At 37.8% G+C, this 17,327-nt stretch overlaps 1 protein-coding gene and 1 pseudogene across 21 annotated transcripts in view; both read right to left on the bottom strand.

Moving 5' to 3' along the window:
* KMT2C (lysine methyltransferase 2C) overlaps positions 1 to 17,327 on the bottom strand; it is a 266,222-nt gene that overhangs the window by 80,874 nt on the left and 168,021 nt on the right. For 19 of the 20 annotated variants that reach the window (XM_079151029.1, XM_079151018.1, XM_079151036.1 and 16 more), the window contains 2 exons: positions 13,593 to 13,712; positions 11,154 to 11,270 (listed from right to left, as the gene is read on the bottom strand). In XM_079151029.1, coding sequence (XP_079007155.1) covers positions 11,154 to 11,270; positions 13,593 to 13,712 — 237 coding nt within the window. The remainder of the gene's footprint in view (positions 1 to 11,153; positions 11,271 to 13,592; positions 13,713 to 17,327) is intronic. The other variant, XM_079151022.1, reaches the window with a different exon arrangement.
* On the bottom strand, positions 3,592 to 7,721 carry LOC306668041 (cytochrome b-c1 complex subunit Rieske, mitochondrial-like; annotated as a pseudogene). Its single transcript has one exon. The product of its transcript is annotated as a cytochrome b-c1 complex subunit Rieske, mitochondrial-like (transcript).

Raw genomic sequence — 17,327 nt, 5'->3', positions numbered from 1 at the left:
GAAGAATACTTCAATCTACCTATAATGTGTCAATATTTTAATGAAGAAAATACATCCATATACCTCATATATGACCTCAAGCTCCCCTTTTAAAAACAATAGGAATCATCCAAGATAATTCGCAAAGGTAGAATCATCATTTCATCAGGAGTATCCATTAAGCGCCTCTTAAGACTAAAGTACCAATAACTAACCACAAGACTAATGATACATTAAAATTATTGGAATGATTAAGGAAATGACCAAAATAATGTATATTGAAATCAAAGTATCCATTACTACCTCCCAACCCCAAACACAAAAAAACTTAGCAGGTTTTACATGCTGAGCAGAGCAAAGAAATTATAAAAATGTTATTAAATTTTTAAGGAAAATTTAACCAGTGAATATTTTTGTTGAAAATAATAAATAAGGATGGACTATGCTATTCTCAGTATAAAGCTAGCTAGAACATGAATAAAATTGATAATTCTCTGCAAGACTGATTAGGGCAAGAAAGACACAAATTACCAGGCTGAGGAATAAGGACAGTGACATCACCACAGTTTCTACAAACACCAAAGCACAAGCAAGAAACATTATGATTACCTATGCTTATAAATTTATCAACAGAATGGACAAATATTTTGAAAGACTCAAATGTACACAAAAAAAAAACAGATAACCCAGATTATGCCTATCAAAGAAATTCAATTTATACTTTAAATCCACTGAATAAAAGAAAAACCAATGAACAAAAGATAACTGGAGGTCAAGAAGGGTTCAATAATCAATTCTATGAACATAAGGAAGATAAATTTCTAATACTGTACTATATCTTTTACATTCTGCCATGCAGTCTATGAAGTCATCATTATGCTGACATCAAAATCAAAGACTGTTTCAGTGTATGAACATATCAGTCGATGTACTTCACTCTGCTAAAGTGCTGTACACTCGAGATTTCCTAGAGAGAGGGTCACAGGCATTCTCACCATCATCGCCAACAAGAAGCGACTCTGTGAGGTGAGGTGCAGTGCCCCTTACCTTGAATGCAACGATCATTTCATAATCTATACATGTTTCAAAATATCATGCTGCATATCTTATTAAATATGTAAGTTTTATCAATTAAACCTCAATAAAAGTGGAGGGGCTGGGGACATAGCTCAGTTGGTAGAGTGCTTGCCTCACAAGCACAAGGCCCTGGGTTCAATCCTCAGCACTGCAAAAAAAAAAAAAAAAAAAAAAAAAAAAAAAGGAAAAATTAAAAATTAAAAAGAAAAATCATATGATTATCTCTACCGGCGCAGAAAAATCATTTGACAAAATAGAGCACCGATTTGTGATTTTTTTTTTTTAATTCAGTAAATTACAAACAGAAAGGGGTTCATCAAAATGACTTAGGATGTCTGTTTAGAAAGGAAATAAGGGGCTGGGGAAATAGCTCAGTTGGTAGAGTGCTTGCCTTGCAAGCACAAGGGCCTGGGTTTGATCCCTAGCACCCGGGTGGGGGAAAAAAAAAGAAAAAGAAAATGTGCTAACACAATGTTTAATGATGAAAGACTAAATGCTTTTTTTTTTTTTTTTTTCCAAAGCACAAAAACAAGACAAGGATAATCACATTACTCCTATTCAACACTGTATTGGAGGTTGCAGGAAATGCAATAAAGAATGAATAAAAAATAAAAAAGCTTCCAGATTATAAAGAAAGATATAAAACTTCATCTGCAGCAAGCATGATTGTATGTGTAGGAATTCTAATGAATTCACAAAAAAGCAACTATAGAAAATTTAAATAAGGTTACAGGATATAAGATCAATATACAAAAATGAGCAGTATTCCTACATTCTAGCAGTCGTCAATCAGAATCTGAAATGAAAGCTACATGACCATTTACAAGAGCGTAAAAATGGAAGATTTTTAGGACAGATCTGAGAAACATGAGAGCTATGAATGCTAAAAAACATAATTAAGAGAAATTAAAGATCTGAAGAATGGAGAGAAATATACACCATATTCATATTCATATTCATGCTTGAAACAGCAAATGTGATCAAAATTTCAATTTTCCCCAAACTGATCTACAGTTTGAATATGATTCAATTGAGATGCTAGAAGTCTTTACAGAAAATGGAAAACTAATTCTGAAATTCATATAGAAATAGAAAGGGCCTAGTATTAAAAAAAATGGAAAAACAATAAATCAGAGGACAACAGTATCTGATTTCAAGAACTATCCAGAAGTAATCAGAATACTACAATACTGGCCTATACACAGAAAAATCTATCAATCATACAGCAAGAAGATTCCAAACTAGGGTCACACATTCACAGTAAACTGATTTTCAAGAATAATACACAGGTAATTCAGAGAAATTACATTAAAACAACTGGATATTCAATATGCAAAAGAATGAACTTTGATCTACATTCATACCACATATAAAAAAATAAGTCAAACTGGGTCATAGTTCTAAAAATATACCCAAAGATATAAAACTTCAAGAATATTTCTGTGCCTTAAGTTATAAAATATTTTTGACCCCTAAAGCACAGATCTATAGCAAAATAAAATAAACTTCATCAAAGTTAAAATATCCATTTTTGGAAAAGCATGGCTAATAAAATGAAAAGACATTACAGAATGTTGAGAAAATATTTACACATCATGCACATGATGAAGGACTTGTATCCAGAATACACAAAGAACTCTCAAAACTCAGAAAGTGTGGAAAAAATGCTACCCAAATTTTAAATATGGGCTGAAGACATAAAGAGTTAAGTTATCAAATAATAGATAAAGAAACATCTTAAAAACTAATGTTATGGTTCTCAAGGAAATGAGAAAGTGCAAGCTGGGATGGCAATGTACAGGAGGAGTCTGAAAGGGGTTAGGGACATGGAGCTCCCCATATTCTGATGAGTTCATTTTGCCAGAAGTTGTTGAGTCCCTGCCCTTAGCCACCTTCTGTGGCACTGGCTTCTCCACCTCCTGTGGAGGGTACTAATCCTGCTTTGCCTATGGAAACAGTAATAAAGACCTTTCATAAATCAGTTGCTCAGCCTAAAAATGCTGATGCTTCTCAGGACCCATCCTCACTACCCATTGTCTCCAGGCCTATAACTAGATCCAAGTCTAAGCAGGCTCCTAGAGGTAAGGTACGGCCCGTGACCCCCAAGGAAGTATTCCACACTCCCAACAAACTTCTTGAGTTTTCAAATTCACACAATTGGCAAAGGTCTGGAAAAAATGTTGTGGGAATGGATTTTAAGGGTGTGGGAAAATGGGGAAAGGAACAAAAAATTACATCAGGCTGAATTTATTGATATGAGCCCATTAAGCACTCTAGATTTAACATAAAGGCTCCCAGTGTTAAAAAGGGTACAAAGAGTTTGGAAGGTTGGCTGAAGTACAAATCTAAAGACAGATTACCATGAATGAGCTGGAAGAGCCCGGTATCCCTTGGTTTACTTATGAAGGATTTCAGAGGCTCAGATTGGAATCCTGGAATGGATAGGTCCTGAACGACCTTCTCCTCCACACTGGGAGGGTCTAGAAGATGTGTCCTTTAACTACAAGAAACAAACTTGTGAGGGGAGCGGCTCTGCCATTGCTCTTCTTTGTATGCCGGACCTTACTGTAGGAGCTGAGGTCCATCCATTGGGAGACATAAATGTGACAGAAATAACTGGATCCTGGGGAGGAAGGGGTCAAGTGGAAGCCCTCAATCTCCAAAGACAAGGTGGTCATAGTTAACCATAATGGACAGCAAAGGGGAAGAAATGAACACAATGTTCCGACTCATGTAGATCTCTGGCATTGGCTAATTAATCATGGTGTTTCTAGAAGCCAAATAGATGGGAAACCCACCAATTTCCTACTTGACTTATATAAGCACAAAAATTCCAGGGCAAATGTACAAAGTCTGCCCTAGGTCATAACAGTAGAGAATCATGGCCCCTCAACCACGTGAGTCAATTTACAGATCCGGAACCTGTTCAATGAAGGAGAGGCCAGGTTCCCTTGAGGAAGGACCCTGGTGTAGTACCAAAAATCTTTACTGGTAATCTTTCTCCCATCCTTCCCCAAAGGGCCCTAAGGCCTTTCACCAGGGTAACTGTGCACTGAGGAATAAGGAATGATCAGACTTTTCAGGGACTAGTAGGCACAGGCTCTGAATTGACACTGATTTCAGGAGATCCAAAATGTCATTGTGGATATCCAGTAAAAGTAGAGGAATGAATAATCTTTTCAATGATAAAATATCAGAAAATTTCCCAGACCTAAAGAATGAAATGGAAATCAATTACAAGAGGCTTATAGGACCCAAAAATGTACAAAATTACGGCAGACCCACACCAAGGCAATTATAATGAGAATGACTAACATACACACAGTAAGAATAGAATCTTAAAGACCGTGAGAGAAAAATATTAAATTCAGATCTAAGCTACTTTCTCAACCCAGACCCTCAAAGCTAGGAAGTCCTGGAATAATATATTTAAAGTTCTGAAGGAAAATGGATGCCAACCAAGAATTTTATATGCAGCAAAATTAAGTTTCAGATTTGTAGATGAAATTAAAACCTTCCATGATAAACAAAAGTTAAGAGAATACACAACTAGAAGCTTGCACTACAGAACATTCTAACCAAAATATTCCATGAAAATGGAAAGGAAAAAAAAAAAAAAAAAGCAAAAGGAGGAACTACACTAAAGGAACAGTCAATCAAAGGAGAAACTAAGTCAAATTAAAAACTAGAAATAAGCCAAAATGACTGGGAATACAAGTCATATCTCAATAACAACCTTGAACATTAATGGCCTAAACTCATCAATCAAAAGACACAGACTGACAAATTGGATTTAAAAGCAAGACCAAACAATACACCGTCTCCAAGAGACTCACCACCTCATAGGAAAAAACATCTAGAGACTGAAGGTGAAAAGATGAGGAAAAAATATCACTCACATGGACTACGTAAACAAGTAGGGGTTTCCTTCCTCATATTCGATAAAGTTAACTTCAAGCCATAGTTAGAAAGGACAAAGAAAGATGTGTCATACTGCTTAAGGGAATTATACATCACCGAGACATAACCACTGTAACTACTTATGCCCCAAACAATGGAGCATCCATGTACATCAAACAATTCATTCTCAATTTCAAGAATCAACGGACCAGAACACAATAATACTGGGTGACTTTAACACACTTCTCTCACTACTGGACAGACCCTCCAAAAAAAAACTAAATAAAGAAAATACAAAACTAAATAATACAATTGATAATTTAGATTTAACGGACATATTTAGAATATTCCATCATCAACAACCAAATACACTTTCATCTCAGCAACACATGGATACCATATCTTATGCCAAAAAGCAACCCAGCAAATAAAAAAAAAAATGAGATAATAACTTTGTCTTCTGGGTCTTCTCTCTGGGCAGGGCACAGTTGCCCCAGAGGCCACTGTCAAAGATACCCAAAGATCTTTACTCCGGGGACAGCTGCCATCTACACTGCTGCTCCCCAGATGTCACCTGGAGGTCTCCTCTCTGGGTGCGGCCACAGTCAACGCCATCACCACGGCTGCCACTGACCCCCCACCTTCTTTGAACAACTGCAGCTGCTGCTGACCCCCTGCTTGCTGCCACTGACCCCCACCCACTAGCACTTCCAACACCTCCCAGAGGTCTGCTGCCAGGGATACTCCAGGTTTTGTTGCAGTGGTCGCATCCATTCTGAGATACCAGCCAGAGCCTGGGGTTTGGGGTGCCAACAGGCTTGCTGCTAATGTCATCTCGGGGTACAGATGCTTCTGTCTGGCACCACCAGCCAGGACCTAGAGGTTCAGTGTCAGGGTGCTTGCAGATTTGGCTGCGCCTAGGGTCTTCCTCCTGGAAGTGCTGATTGCCATCATCTGGTTACTGTCTCTCAGGGTTGCACATCCCTGGTGGTCTTTCTCCAAATTCCAGTGGCACTGAGATCTTGGGAATGAAACGTGACCAAACCCAGGACATCAGGGGTTCAGACTGGTGGGATAGTGACTGGGTCTGCCAGGGTCGGTCTTGAGCTGGGCAGTCTTGCAGGAAGTCAGAGACAGGGATGAGAAGCTTTTGGATGCCAGCAGAGACAGTTGTTCAATTTTCCACCGACATTTATTTTATTTTTATTTTTTTCTTCTCTGGCATCTCTCTCCACCACATTTGCAGTAGGGTGTTTTTTGTGCATCAGTTTGTTGAGGACAGTGATAGATGCATGGTATTCTGCAGTTCTACTGTATATTCTTATATTTTTAATTCTTTTCTCTTTATATGTATTCTTCCTCTCATTTGTCTATTTTCCTGGATTCCCTTTCTATCTTTTCTCCACCTAACAGCCAATTTCTTTTGGTTCTTCTTCCACTCTTCCTGTGGATTTTTGCTTCTGGCTTCTCTCTTTCTCCCTCATGAACATCATGTCCTGCACTATTTCTGTTCTTGTTCATTATTTCAGATTGTAAATTCTTTTGGTATATTTTCTGTTTATATTATGGATATGCTAAATCCAAGGCCAACATAATTCTAAACAGAGAAAAACTGAAAGCATTCCCCCTAAAAACTGGAACAAGACAAGGATGTCCTCTTTCACCACTTTTTTTTTCTTGTACACCAGACTGCAATTTTTAATTAGAATTAGCTATCAAAGACACTGCACCTTTCAAGTTTGCGAATGAGCTTAACAATGTCTAACAGTATCTTTATGAAGTCAATGCTTGCTTAGGTACTCAACATTAAATTCAATTTCCTTCACATTCATGTTTTCAAGTTCATTATTAACAACTCTTCGATATTTCAAATCAACCAACTTAGAAGTACTGGAGGCCTCCCCTCGACTCTTTTGGAGTGACATGAAAAACAGAAGCAGCCTCGGACTTGAGCTCGAGTCTCTGACCGACAATCACTGCATCATCTCTGGTGAACATATACATGGGAACTTCCAGGTTGAGAGGCACAGGCCCCTTCCTGACCCTGCCTGATGCATCACAGAGTGACCCACATCAAGGACAGTAATACCCACCAAGATCTCCTGCGTCTGCAATGGGTACACAACCAAGATGAGCACAAACACCTGTCAGGAAAACCATTCAGGTTTCTTACTCCATCCAAATTATGCTGTGGGTCCCTCAACTGGGACACTTCAACTGCAGCTTCCTGGTCAATATCCTTCTTGGTTCTGTGGCGCACAAACAGGTTTGCCTCTCCACTTGAAAGCCATGTTCTTACCTTCTGGAATGACGGGTAACTTCGTTTCAATTTTCGACATGGCCAATACATCAGCAGAAGCACTCATGCTGGACTCAAACGTGGCAGCATATGCAACACCCACAGTAGCTGTTGCAGTTACCAAATAGGAGAAACCTCTTCTAGCCTCGCTGCATTCTTTTGAAGACTTTGTGCTACCTAACACTTCGATGCAACGATGGTCAGAGAAAACAGGCACTTTGACATCTGTGTGGTAATACAAACAGCAGCAGGACACTGAGGCCACCAAAGACGGGCCCGCAGCCTGGCCACTCAGCAATCCCCGGCACAGGAAGGGTCACTTCACATCCAGCACAGGTAGCTCTGGAGTGGTGGGCACTGCAGCCCACCAGTCACTCCATGGGACGTGGCCAACAAGACCAGTGCAAAGGGGCCTGAGCAGGCGGTGACCACAACATGCCCACAACTGACAGAACCTCAGAGCCAGTCACAGGGCCCACCTTCTGCCAGCCTCTTTCACCACTTTTATCCAACATTGCCTGTAAACTCTAGCCAGAGCAATTAAAAGAAAAAATTAAAGGTAAGAACTCGAATTAACACTATTTGCCCATGATATCATTCTATATTTAGAAGATCAAAAAAATTGCACCTAAAAACTTCTAGAACTAGTAAATGAATTCAGCAAAGCAACAGGATATAAAATCAATACCCATAAGTTGAAACCATTCCTACACATCAGTTAAAAAAAGTCCACTGAAAGAGAAATAAAGAAAAACTAGCCCATTCACAGTAGCCTCAAAAAAATACAATACTTAGGAATCAATCTAGCAAAAGAGGTAAAAAATCTCTACAATGAAAAATACAGAACACTAAAGAAAGAAAATGAAGAAGACCTTAGAAGATGCAAAGACCTCCCATGCTCCTAGATAGGCAGAATTAACATTGTCAAAATGGCCATACTACCAAAGTTTTAAACAGATTTAATGCAATTCCTATTAAAATACCAATGACATTCTTCATAAAACTAGAAAAAGCAATCATGAAATTAGTTTGGAAAAATAAAAGACCCACACTAGCCAAAGCAATCCTCAGCAAGAAGAGTAAAGTAGGAGGCATGACAATACCAGGCCTTAAACGATACTACAGAGCAAGAGTACCAAAAATGGCATGGTATTTATTAGCACCAAAATAGAAATGTAGAACAACGGTACCAAATAGAATACACAGAAACAAACCCCAAAAAACACAGTTGTCTCATACTAGACAAAGGCACTGAAACCATACACTGGAGAAAAGATAGCCTTTTTAACAAATGGTGCTGGGAAAACTGGAAATCCATATGTAGCAAACGAAATTAAATCCCTACCTCTCACCCAGCACAAAAATCAACTCAAAGTGAATCAAAGACTTAAGCACTAAAACAGAGACCTTAGGCCTTACAGAAGAAAAAGTAGGCCCAATCTTCATCATATCAGTTAGGATCTAACCTCCTTAACAAGAAGACTTCTAAAGTACAAGTAGTAAAATCAAGAATCAAAAAAATGGAATGGATTCAAACTAAACAGCTTCTTCTTAGCAAAGGAAACTATCAATAACATTCCTACAGAAAGGGAGAAAAACTTTACCACATGTACTTCAGACCAAGCATTTACCTCCAGGATATATAAAGAACTCAAAAAACACCAAAAAACCAAATAACCCAATCAAGAAATGGGCTAAGGAACTGAACACACTTCACAGAAAGACATACAATTGATGAACAAATATATGGAAAAAATATTCAAAATCTCTAGCAATTAGAGAAGTGCAAATCAAAACTAGTCTTAAGATTTCATCTTATTCCAGTCAGAATGACAATTATCAAGAATACGCAACAACAAATGTTTGCAAGGATGTAGGGGAAAGGTGCTCTCATACACTGACGGTGGGAATGAAAAACGGTGCGACCACTTGGAATGGAACTACGATCTGACCCAGCTCTCCCACTCTTCAGTTTATAACCAAAGGATCTAAAATCAGCACACTACAGTGACACAGCCACATCCATGTTCACAGCAGCACTACTCACAATAGCTAAACTATACAACCAATCTAGGTGTCCTTCAACAGATGAACAGATAAAGAAAATATGGGATATACATACACAATATACACAACTCAGCCTTAAAGAAGAATGAAATGATGGCATTTGCCAGTAAATGGACAGAGTTGGAGATGATCATGCTAAGTGAAATAAGTCAATCCCCAAAATCAAAGACTGAATGTTTTCTCTGATATGTAGATGCTAATTCACAATAAGATAGGGGGGCCTAAGGATGAACAGAGTTCCTATGGATTAGGCAGAGTGGAATGAAAGGGAGGGGGCATGGGGGTAGGAAGGACAGTAGAATGAATCAGACATTATTACCCTATGTGCATATATGACTACATGACCAGTATCATTCCACATCATGTATGACCAGAAGGATGAGACGTTATGCTCCATTTATGTATGATGTGTCAAACTGCATTCTACTGGCATGTATAGCTAATTAGAACAAATAAAAAAAGAAAGTAAGAATAACTAACCATACTCAGTACTGTTGAGCATGTGGAAGAACTAGATAGAATCTTACATACTCTTGTTGTGAATATAAAATGGCAAAATCTACATACTAAACAGTTTTCCTAAAAAGCTAAACATGCTCCCACCACATCCTGCCATTCCACTCCTAAATATTTACCCAAGAAAACAAAAAGCATACACCACATAAAAGCTTGCAGACAGAAGGTCACAGCAACTTTCTTCCTAACAGTCAAAGATCAGAAGCAACCATATGTCCAGCAACAGTTGTGCAGATACACAAACCACAAACCTATTTAAAAACAGGAACTTCTCACAAATGCAACCTCATGAATGAATCTCAAAATAGTTACGTTAAATAAAATAAACCAGATCAGAAGGAATACATTCTACATGATTTCACTTATCTACAAATCTAGAAAATAAAAACTTATTCATAAAGAGGGAAATTAGATGAACCACTGTTTGGAGACAAGGTCTGGTGGAAAGGGTAGGGGAGGCAGAGAGATTACAGAGGGTTCTAAAGAAATTTTGGAGAATAAACACATTCACTATTTTGATTGTGGTGTGGTTTAACAGGGCATATACACAGCAAAAATTGCAAAATTACATATCATATTTGTAGCCTTATATCAAGTATGACTCAGTAAGTCTTTTTTTATTAAATTTGCATCTTTTAAAGAAAGACCAAAATCCAAGTTTTCTTTCTTCTACTGCGACTGCAACATTGAATAATTTCACCTCTCTTGAACTTAAAATGACAATTAGAATTTAAAAAACAGTATTTCAGTGAAATAGTAAAGTTACTACATTAAATATTAGCCAGTATTTATCAAATACATTTTTCAATACACATTTATAGAAAGCCACAAGGAGTGCCAATGAGCAAATATTTATCAGTCCTAAAATATGTCAGACAACCATAAAACTGTTTAGAATCCACACTGATTTGCAAAAATTCTAGTTTCTTCTATAAGCCTTGTTACAACATGAGAGCAACACCAACCAAAAACTTAAAATGCCAACCTAATAAAACTTTTCAGAGATCTAAGAATATAATGAGAGTTGTTTGATTTTTTTTTTTTTTTTAATAAAAGAGCAAAAATATTCTATATGGCTCTTAGGGGAAAATTAGGATAGAAACAGTCAACAAGTAAAGAAAAAACAAGAAAATAGAAAACATAAAAGAAAAGTTGACAAGAGGTTAGAAACAAAAAAACGAAGTAGACATACAGTAAAATTTAGATAAATCAGCCTTTTTATGTGACTCTTAGGAGAGAAATAACTTGATACAAATGAGATTATCATTAATTGGCATTTAAAGACCATAGCAAATATAAATAAAGCAAGTCTCACCCCAGGTAGTACAACAGCTCCAATTCCACCTTTTAATTTGGACCTGCCTCTGCCACCTCGTCCTGACAGTCCTGCACCGCGAGGCCTCCGCTTGCCTGGGAATCCAGAGCCCCGGCCCTATATAACAGATGAGGGTAAGTCAACCTTCTGGAAGGAGCCCAAAGAATGTGCAGATCCAAATGTAAGTGAGATACAACATTTTATTAAATGTTACACAGATATTTGCTTCTCTTTTATTCTGATTAGATGACACATAGTAACAGATCAGTTTTTTGTATCTTTATGTATTCCACAACTTAAAACTTACATATAAAATGTTTATAATCTTAGAATCAAAGGTCGTGCCTTTTCTCTGTACCATGTTCCCCCTCAGCAGGCCTTGGCATTATTTTTCCATTTCCTGATCCTCCATTCTGCACAGCTAGCACATCCACACCCAATCCAGGTATTCTGATATACAACATTCATATTCAATTAAAAGTAGGTAGAAAGAAGAACTACAGATAACTGCTCTCTCAGGGACGGTAGTAACAGCTAGTCTTTACCGAGTAGTTACTATATCCTGATCCAAGCACTTTTTACTCTCAACGAATGCACAAAGGAGGTACTTGCTTTAATATCTCCACTTTAATGATAAATGTAATGAGATCTAAAACCTTAAAGCTAAGTTGTCGAAGGTCACTGAGCTAGCAAATCTGATTCTAGTCCCTGGTTTTTAACCATTATTCTGCACTGCTACTTTGCATGAAAGTTCATTATTCCTAGTATAAAACTGTCTTCTTCCTGTCAAAATTGTCCCTTTCCTATATTATTCAATACCTATCCTATAAAATACACATGTTGACCTCATTCTACCATAGTATTTAGAGGAAAAATTATTTAAATATTATAGGGAAACTGAAAAAAAAGACAAAAGCTTTGTTTTAAATAACCTGAACAATAAGTATCTAAAATGAGAATAATTTATCAGACAGTTTACTCAACACATGAAAAAGTTCCTATGGGAAAACATGTAAAATTCCCTAGCATTTTAAAATATAAGTACCAGAGTTTGGTTTGTCGTTTTTTTCCCTTGCCCCTGTTTATCCTCAGACTTGGGTATTATTCAGGGGGGAATACATATATTATGTATACTTAAAACTGTTAAAATAATCTTTCTGATCTTTGTTTCCCCTAACAAATTAAATAATACATCTTCAAATGATGTCACTTCTCAGAGTTTCATGTGCTGAACTCACTTCTCATTTAGCAAAATAGCTTCCAGGTCAAAAACTGATAGTGATGTTCCAAGAATCAAACACACACAGACACACACACACGCTGACATACACATGCACACATGCCCAAAGGCAAAGGGGGTTGTTTTCCCCTCCGATTTTAATAAACAGAGCAGCCTTCCAGTTTTCAAATCGTCTCTCCTTGTATTCTCTTACTGTCTCCCCTAGGTCCTCTGAGACAAAGGTCCATCAGTTTCTTTGAAGAAGGGATGGACATGAAAGAGTTCATCTGCATAATTTTTTATAAAAATACGTATGGAAGATTTCATTGAAGTTAAAAAGCAGCAATTAAAAATCAAGGCATCAGTCATCTCTCAATTTATTTTCCCTAAAGTCAAATAATGCAGATAAGAGAATATACAAAAACTGGCAGCATTTGCTACAAAACTGTCAAAATAATCATCCTTTACACACTCAAAACAAATATTTATATTTAAATACAATATGAGTAAATTAAAAAAAACAGTTATTCTGATCATAATAGAAAATAAAGTACAATCTACAATCTCTGAAATCTTTCATGAGTCTAAAAATTATAAATTTACTCCAGAATTACATAAAATGTAGAACATGAAGAAAAACTGTACTCTCTATCCAATTATATTTAAACTTTTGAGATGATTAATACTGTTTCAAATTAATATTTTTTCCCTTCAACATGTATCACTAATTAACTTACTTCAAGGACTAGGAGAATCATCCACCAACGGCATGGAAAAAAGCTCTATGATCCTGAGGTTAAGACAATGAAATCTGGTGCAGTTCTGGTACTTCTCCTCCCTTAATACATAACAGATTAATGGAGTTTTTCCCTTTGTTCTTTTCTGAACAACATAAATTTTATGATGTCATGAAGAAACAAGTCCTTGATCATTTAGTGGCCTATGTGACAAGGACTTACCCCTTACAGAAACACTGCATAATAACTAAAGGAATCAACCATAACAGAGGCACTGAAAATCACACTTGCAGAACTGCAATTACCCCTCTATTCTAGATCTTACAATGCCCGCATGTTATTTCTTTACATTAAAAATTTTTAAGATTTCAAAAGTGGTTCTGGAAGCTGAATCTAGAAAAGACAGGTTTGATTCTTAACATCCAATAGGACAAAACAAACTAGAAAGAAATGATACATGAATGTAAATGCAATTTTATTTACCACTTTGATGCTCCAAATGGCACTGCCAGGAAGCTGCCTGGGTTTAAAAATTTCCCGACCTTCTGAAATGTCTGGGGACCAGGAAGGTGGGCTCACTGTATTATGGGTACTCCAAGCCCCCTAGGATATGGCAGGTGAGAAAATAGATGTATAAAACTCAGCAACATAAAAGATCAAAGCCAGCAACTAAGGAATCTTAGAACAGCAAAAACAAATGCAAACGTATGGAAATTTAGGACATATTCCTTCAAGATAGGGAAAATAAACTTATCACAGTGACTTCATACTTGAAATGTTTGCAGCTACAATTTACATTAAATGTTTTTTTCTGGTTATCGCTACAATTAGACATTAAAAATCGAGGTTAATATGACACCAACAGTGACTAATAAACTGCAATAGCACCAAAACAAACAAAAAAAAAGTCAATCACACGAAGAATTAATAGAAGAAATGGGGATAGGTTCTTCTAGCAAATATAACTGTGCTGAAAAGGTGAAATAGGTAATATCAAATAAAGTGATATTCTATTATAACCAAACCAGCAGGCCAAAAAATGTAATCAGAAACACGAGTGATCGATAAATGCATAACTTCAAACCATGAAACCTTAAAATGCAAATGACATAATCTTAGTGTTTAATAACACTTCTTTCAAAGGTAATTAGTTCTGGACTGGATTTTTATTTTTTACTCAGGGGAATGAATATCTTAGGAATATCCTAGGAACTAATTTGAAAAGTAACGAAATATTAGAACAAATTGACCTAAATTTGCAAATTAAAATGCCAAAAGTACCTAATAAACTACATGGGAAATATGGTGTCATTAAAATATTTAAAACAAAACTAAAGCATTTTACTTCCAAGTAAACACCATTGAGCAATAATCTGGACTTAATCTGATGAAGATGATAAAGAGCATAAACAAAAATGTTTAAATTTATTACAGAAGGTAACCTTCAGAGATTAAAAAAAAAAAGTCAAACAACTAAGAACCTATTTTGAATTTGACAATTCAATGATATGTTACTAATTTTAGTAAGTAAATAACCGAAACTAAAGACATTGTTCACAGTACTTACCAGGTTTCTAGATTATCAAACTAGTAAATAAGAATACCATTAATTACATAAAAATAGCACATGAATTAAAACAAGAAGTACAAGTTTGACTACTCTGATTAGGAAGAAATATGGTTAGTGAAAGAACAGTGTTTTGAAGGGAAAAAAAACCCAGAAGGGAAAGAATGGTTTTTGAATTCATAAACAATAGCCACAAACATTTTAAGCCCAGCGATTCAACACATTATCGCTAGCACAAACTACTCAGTCTTCCATAATATCCTGGGTTTTCTCCCTAACCACTCAATCTCTAACACAGCTTTTTCCACACACAGCTCACCAAAGCAGCAACCACAGCATGAGAACCACCGCAGCAAGTCTGCTCCTGTGTCGCTGTTGCCTTCCCTACTGTGCTGGTCCAGGGACTTTGGTAATCACTATGCAGCAAATCCTTTCTACTCTTATTTTACTAAAGTCCCTAACACCTGCACACAACTCTGCTGCATTTGGAGGTAGCAGCACATACACAGGTACTGCCTACCCTACTGATCTTTCTCCATCTCACATGCATATTCTTCCTTGACCTGACTCCTGACGTTCTGGAGCTTCCTAGGGCTGAGGCACAAATTCAAAACAAATTCTATCTGTAAGGTCTTTAAACTTGATCTTGGAAGTTGTCATCTCCCACATTCATACTTCTAGTTTTAACCTATTCTGATATCTCCAAGTCAGTGTGACTTTCAGCTTCCTTCACTGTATCTACATCTTGTCACACAACATCTCTTAAATTTATCATATCACTTAATTTTCCCCATCCAGTCTTCTGGTTAGAAAACCAGGAGTTCCCTTCTCTTCATACTCCACTCCTCTGCCTTTGATCCTCTTCCACCACTCCTTCAATTCAAATCATCACCAAGAGCAGAGCTTCTGAGCTTCATCTCAAGTGTGTCTATTCCCCTGTATTTCCACTGCCAGCAGCCTCTTACCTCAACCAATGCAACCACCCACTGGGCTTCATGTTTCCTGCCCACACAAGTCTCCCCCAGTCCTTCTCCCCCCAGCAACCAGGGGAAGTTTCCAGAAATGTAAGTCTCATCCAGCATGTCACTATCATATCTTGAGCCCTCTGACTGCTCCTCAGTGCACCTGAATACAAACCACCCTTTCAGCACTATCTCCCTGCTGGTAGCGACACTGGCTTCCTTGCTGTCCTTTGAACATGCGGAACTTTCAATCATGGTCCAACAGACTCAGACCCTTTGCTACTCCAGCTCCTCAACCCTTGAGAAGCGGTTGGCAGCTTCTCCTCCTGCTCCTGCATGTCAGGCTGTAAGCACTGCCAGGCCCGGAGAACTTCCCCAGCACTGCAAGTAAGCCAGCACCTACCTCCCTCACCACACCTGCAGCGCCACCAACTGGAGGGTCTCACTGCTCATAACTTCACTTAGTGGTACAGAAAGCAGGGGCAAGAGGAAACGAACTTCTCGCAATATTTCTACTGGCTTTCCTCAGAGGATACGAGTGCTCATCTCAAATTTCTTTTGGTATATCTTTTAGTGTGATGTCTGCAGACTGTTCTCAAGATTTAGAATAAAAAGTCATACTCTAAGATAAAAATAATATTGAATTTTTTCATAGTAAGAATTTTCTGGTGATTATGTATTATTCATCACAATTTAAAAGTTAGCTTTGATGCCAAAACTATATTAGATTTCCAAAAGCATTTACATTTCACATAACATGGATAAACCAAATGAAGGGCTTTATAGATCAAGAATGTTTGGATGCCATTTCAGGGATAATTAGGAAACTACTCAACTGCTATGAAGAATTTATATAATAAAAGCTTGGGTAATTACACTATGAATTTTAATAAGTACATTATCATAAGACACTGGAAGACAGATTATGTGCAATTTTATAGGAACTAAAGAAAATTATAATTAAATAGATATTTTGACAAAGAAGAAATTACCTAATATATACTTTAAATCTTAAACTAAAATACAGTTGCAATTATCAAACTTTAGTTATAAATTATACTTCATATCTCAGCTTTGATCAAAAAGAACTTACATAGTTATTCAGAAAATGTCAGCCTTCTGCACAGTGTGCTCTGCACCTGCTGTCCCTGTCCTGGCCTGCTCCACAGCACTCACCTCCAACCGCACCTGCTGTCCCTGTCCTGGCCTGCTCCACAGCACTCACCTCCAACCGCACCTGCTGTCCCTGTCCTGGTCTGCTCCACAGCACTCACCACCAACCACACCTGCTGTCCCTGTCCTGGCCTGCTCCACAGCACTCACCACCAACCGCACCTGCTGTCCCTGTCCTGGCCTGCTCCACAGCACTCACCTCCAACCGCACCTGCTGTCCCTGTCCTGGTCTGCTCCACAGCACTCACCACCAACCACACCTGCTGTCCCTGTCCTGGCCTGCTCCACAGCACTCACCACCAACCGCACCTGCTGTCCCTGTCCTGGCCTGCTCCACAGCACTCACCACCAACTGCACCTGTTCTCCCTGTCCTGGCCTGCTCCACAGCACTCACCACCAAACTGCACCTGCTGTCTCTGTCCTGGTGTGCTCCACAGCACTCACCACCAACCACAGGCTCCAAAAGGGGCCATGTTCCTTTTGTTCTCTGCTGAGTTCTCTGTTCAGCAGCTATT

The sequence above is a fragment of the Sciurus vulgaris genome, assembly GCF_902686455.1.
Source record: "Sciurus vulgaris genome assembly, chromosome: 8".
NCBI lineage: Eukaryota > Metazoa > Chordata > Mammalia > Rodentia > Sciuridae > Sciurus > Sciurus vulgaris.
The sequence above is the reverse complement of the archived record's forward strand: the minus strand, read 5'-3'. Positions and strand labels throughout refer to the sequence as shown.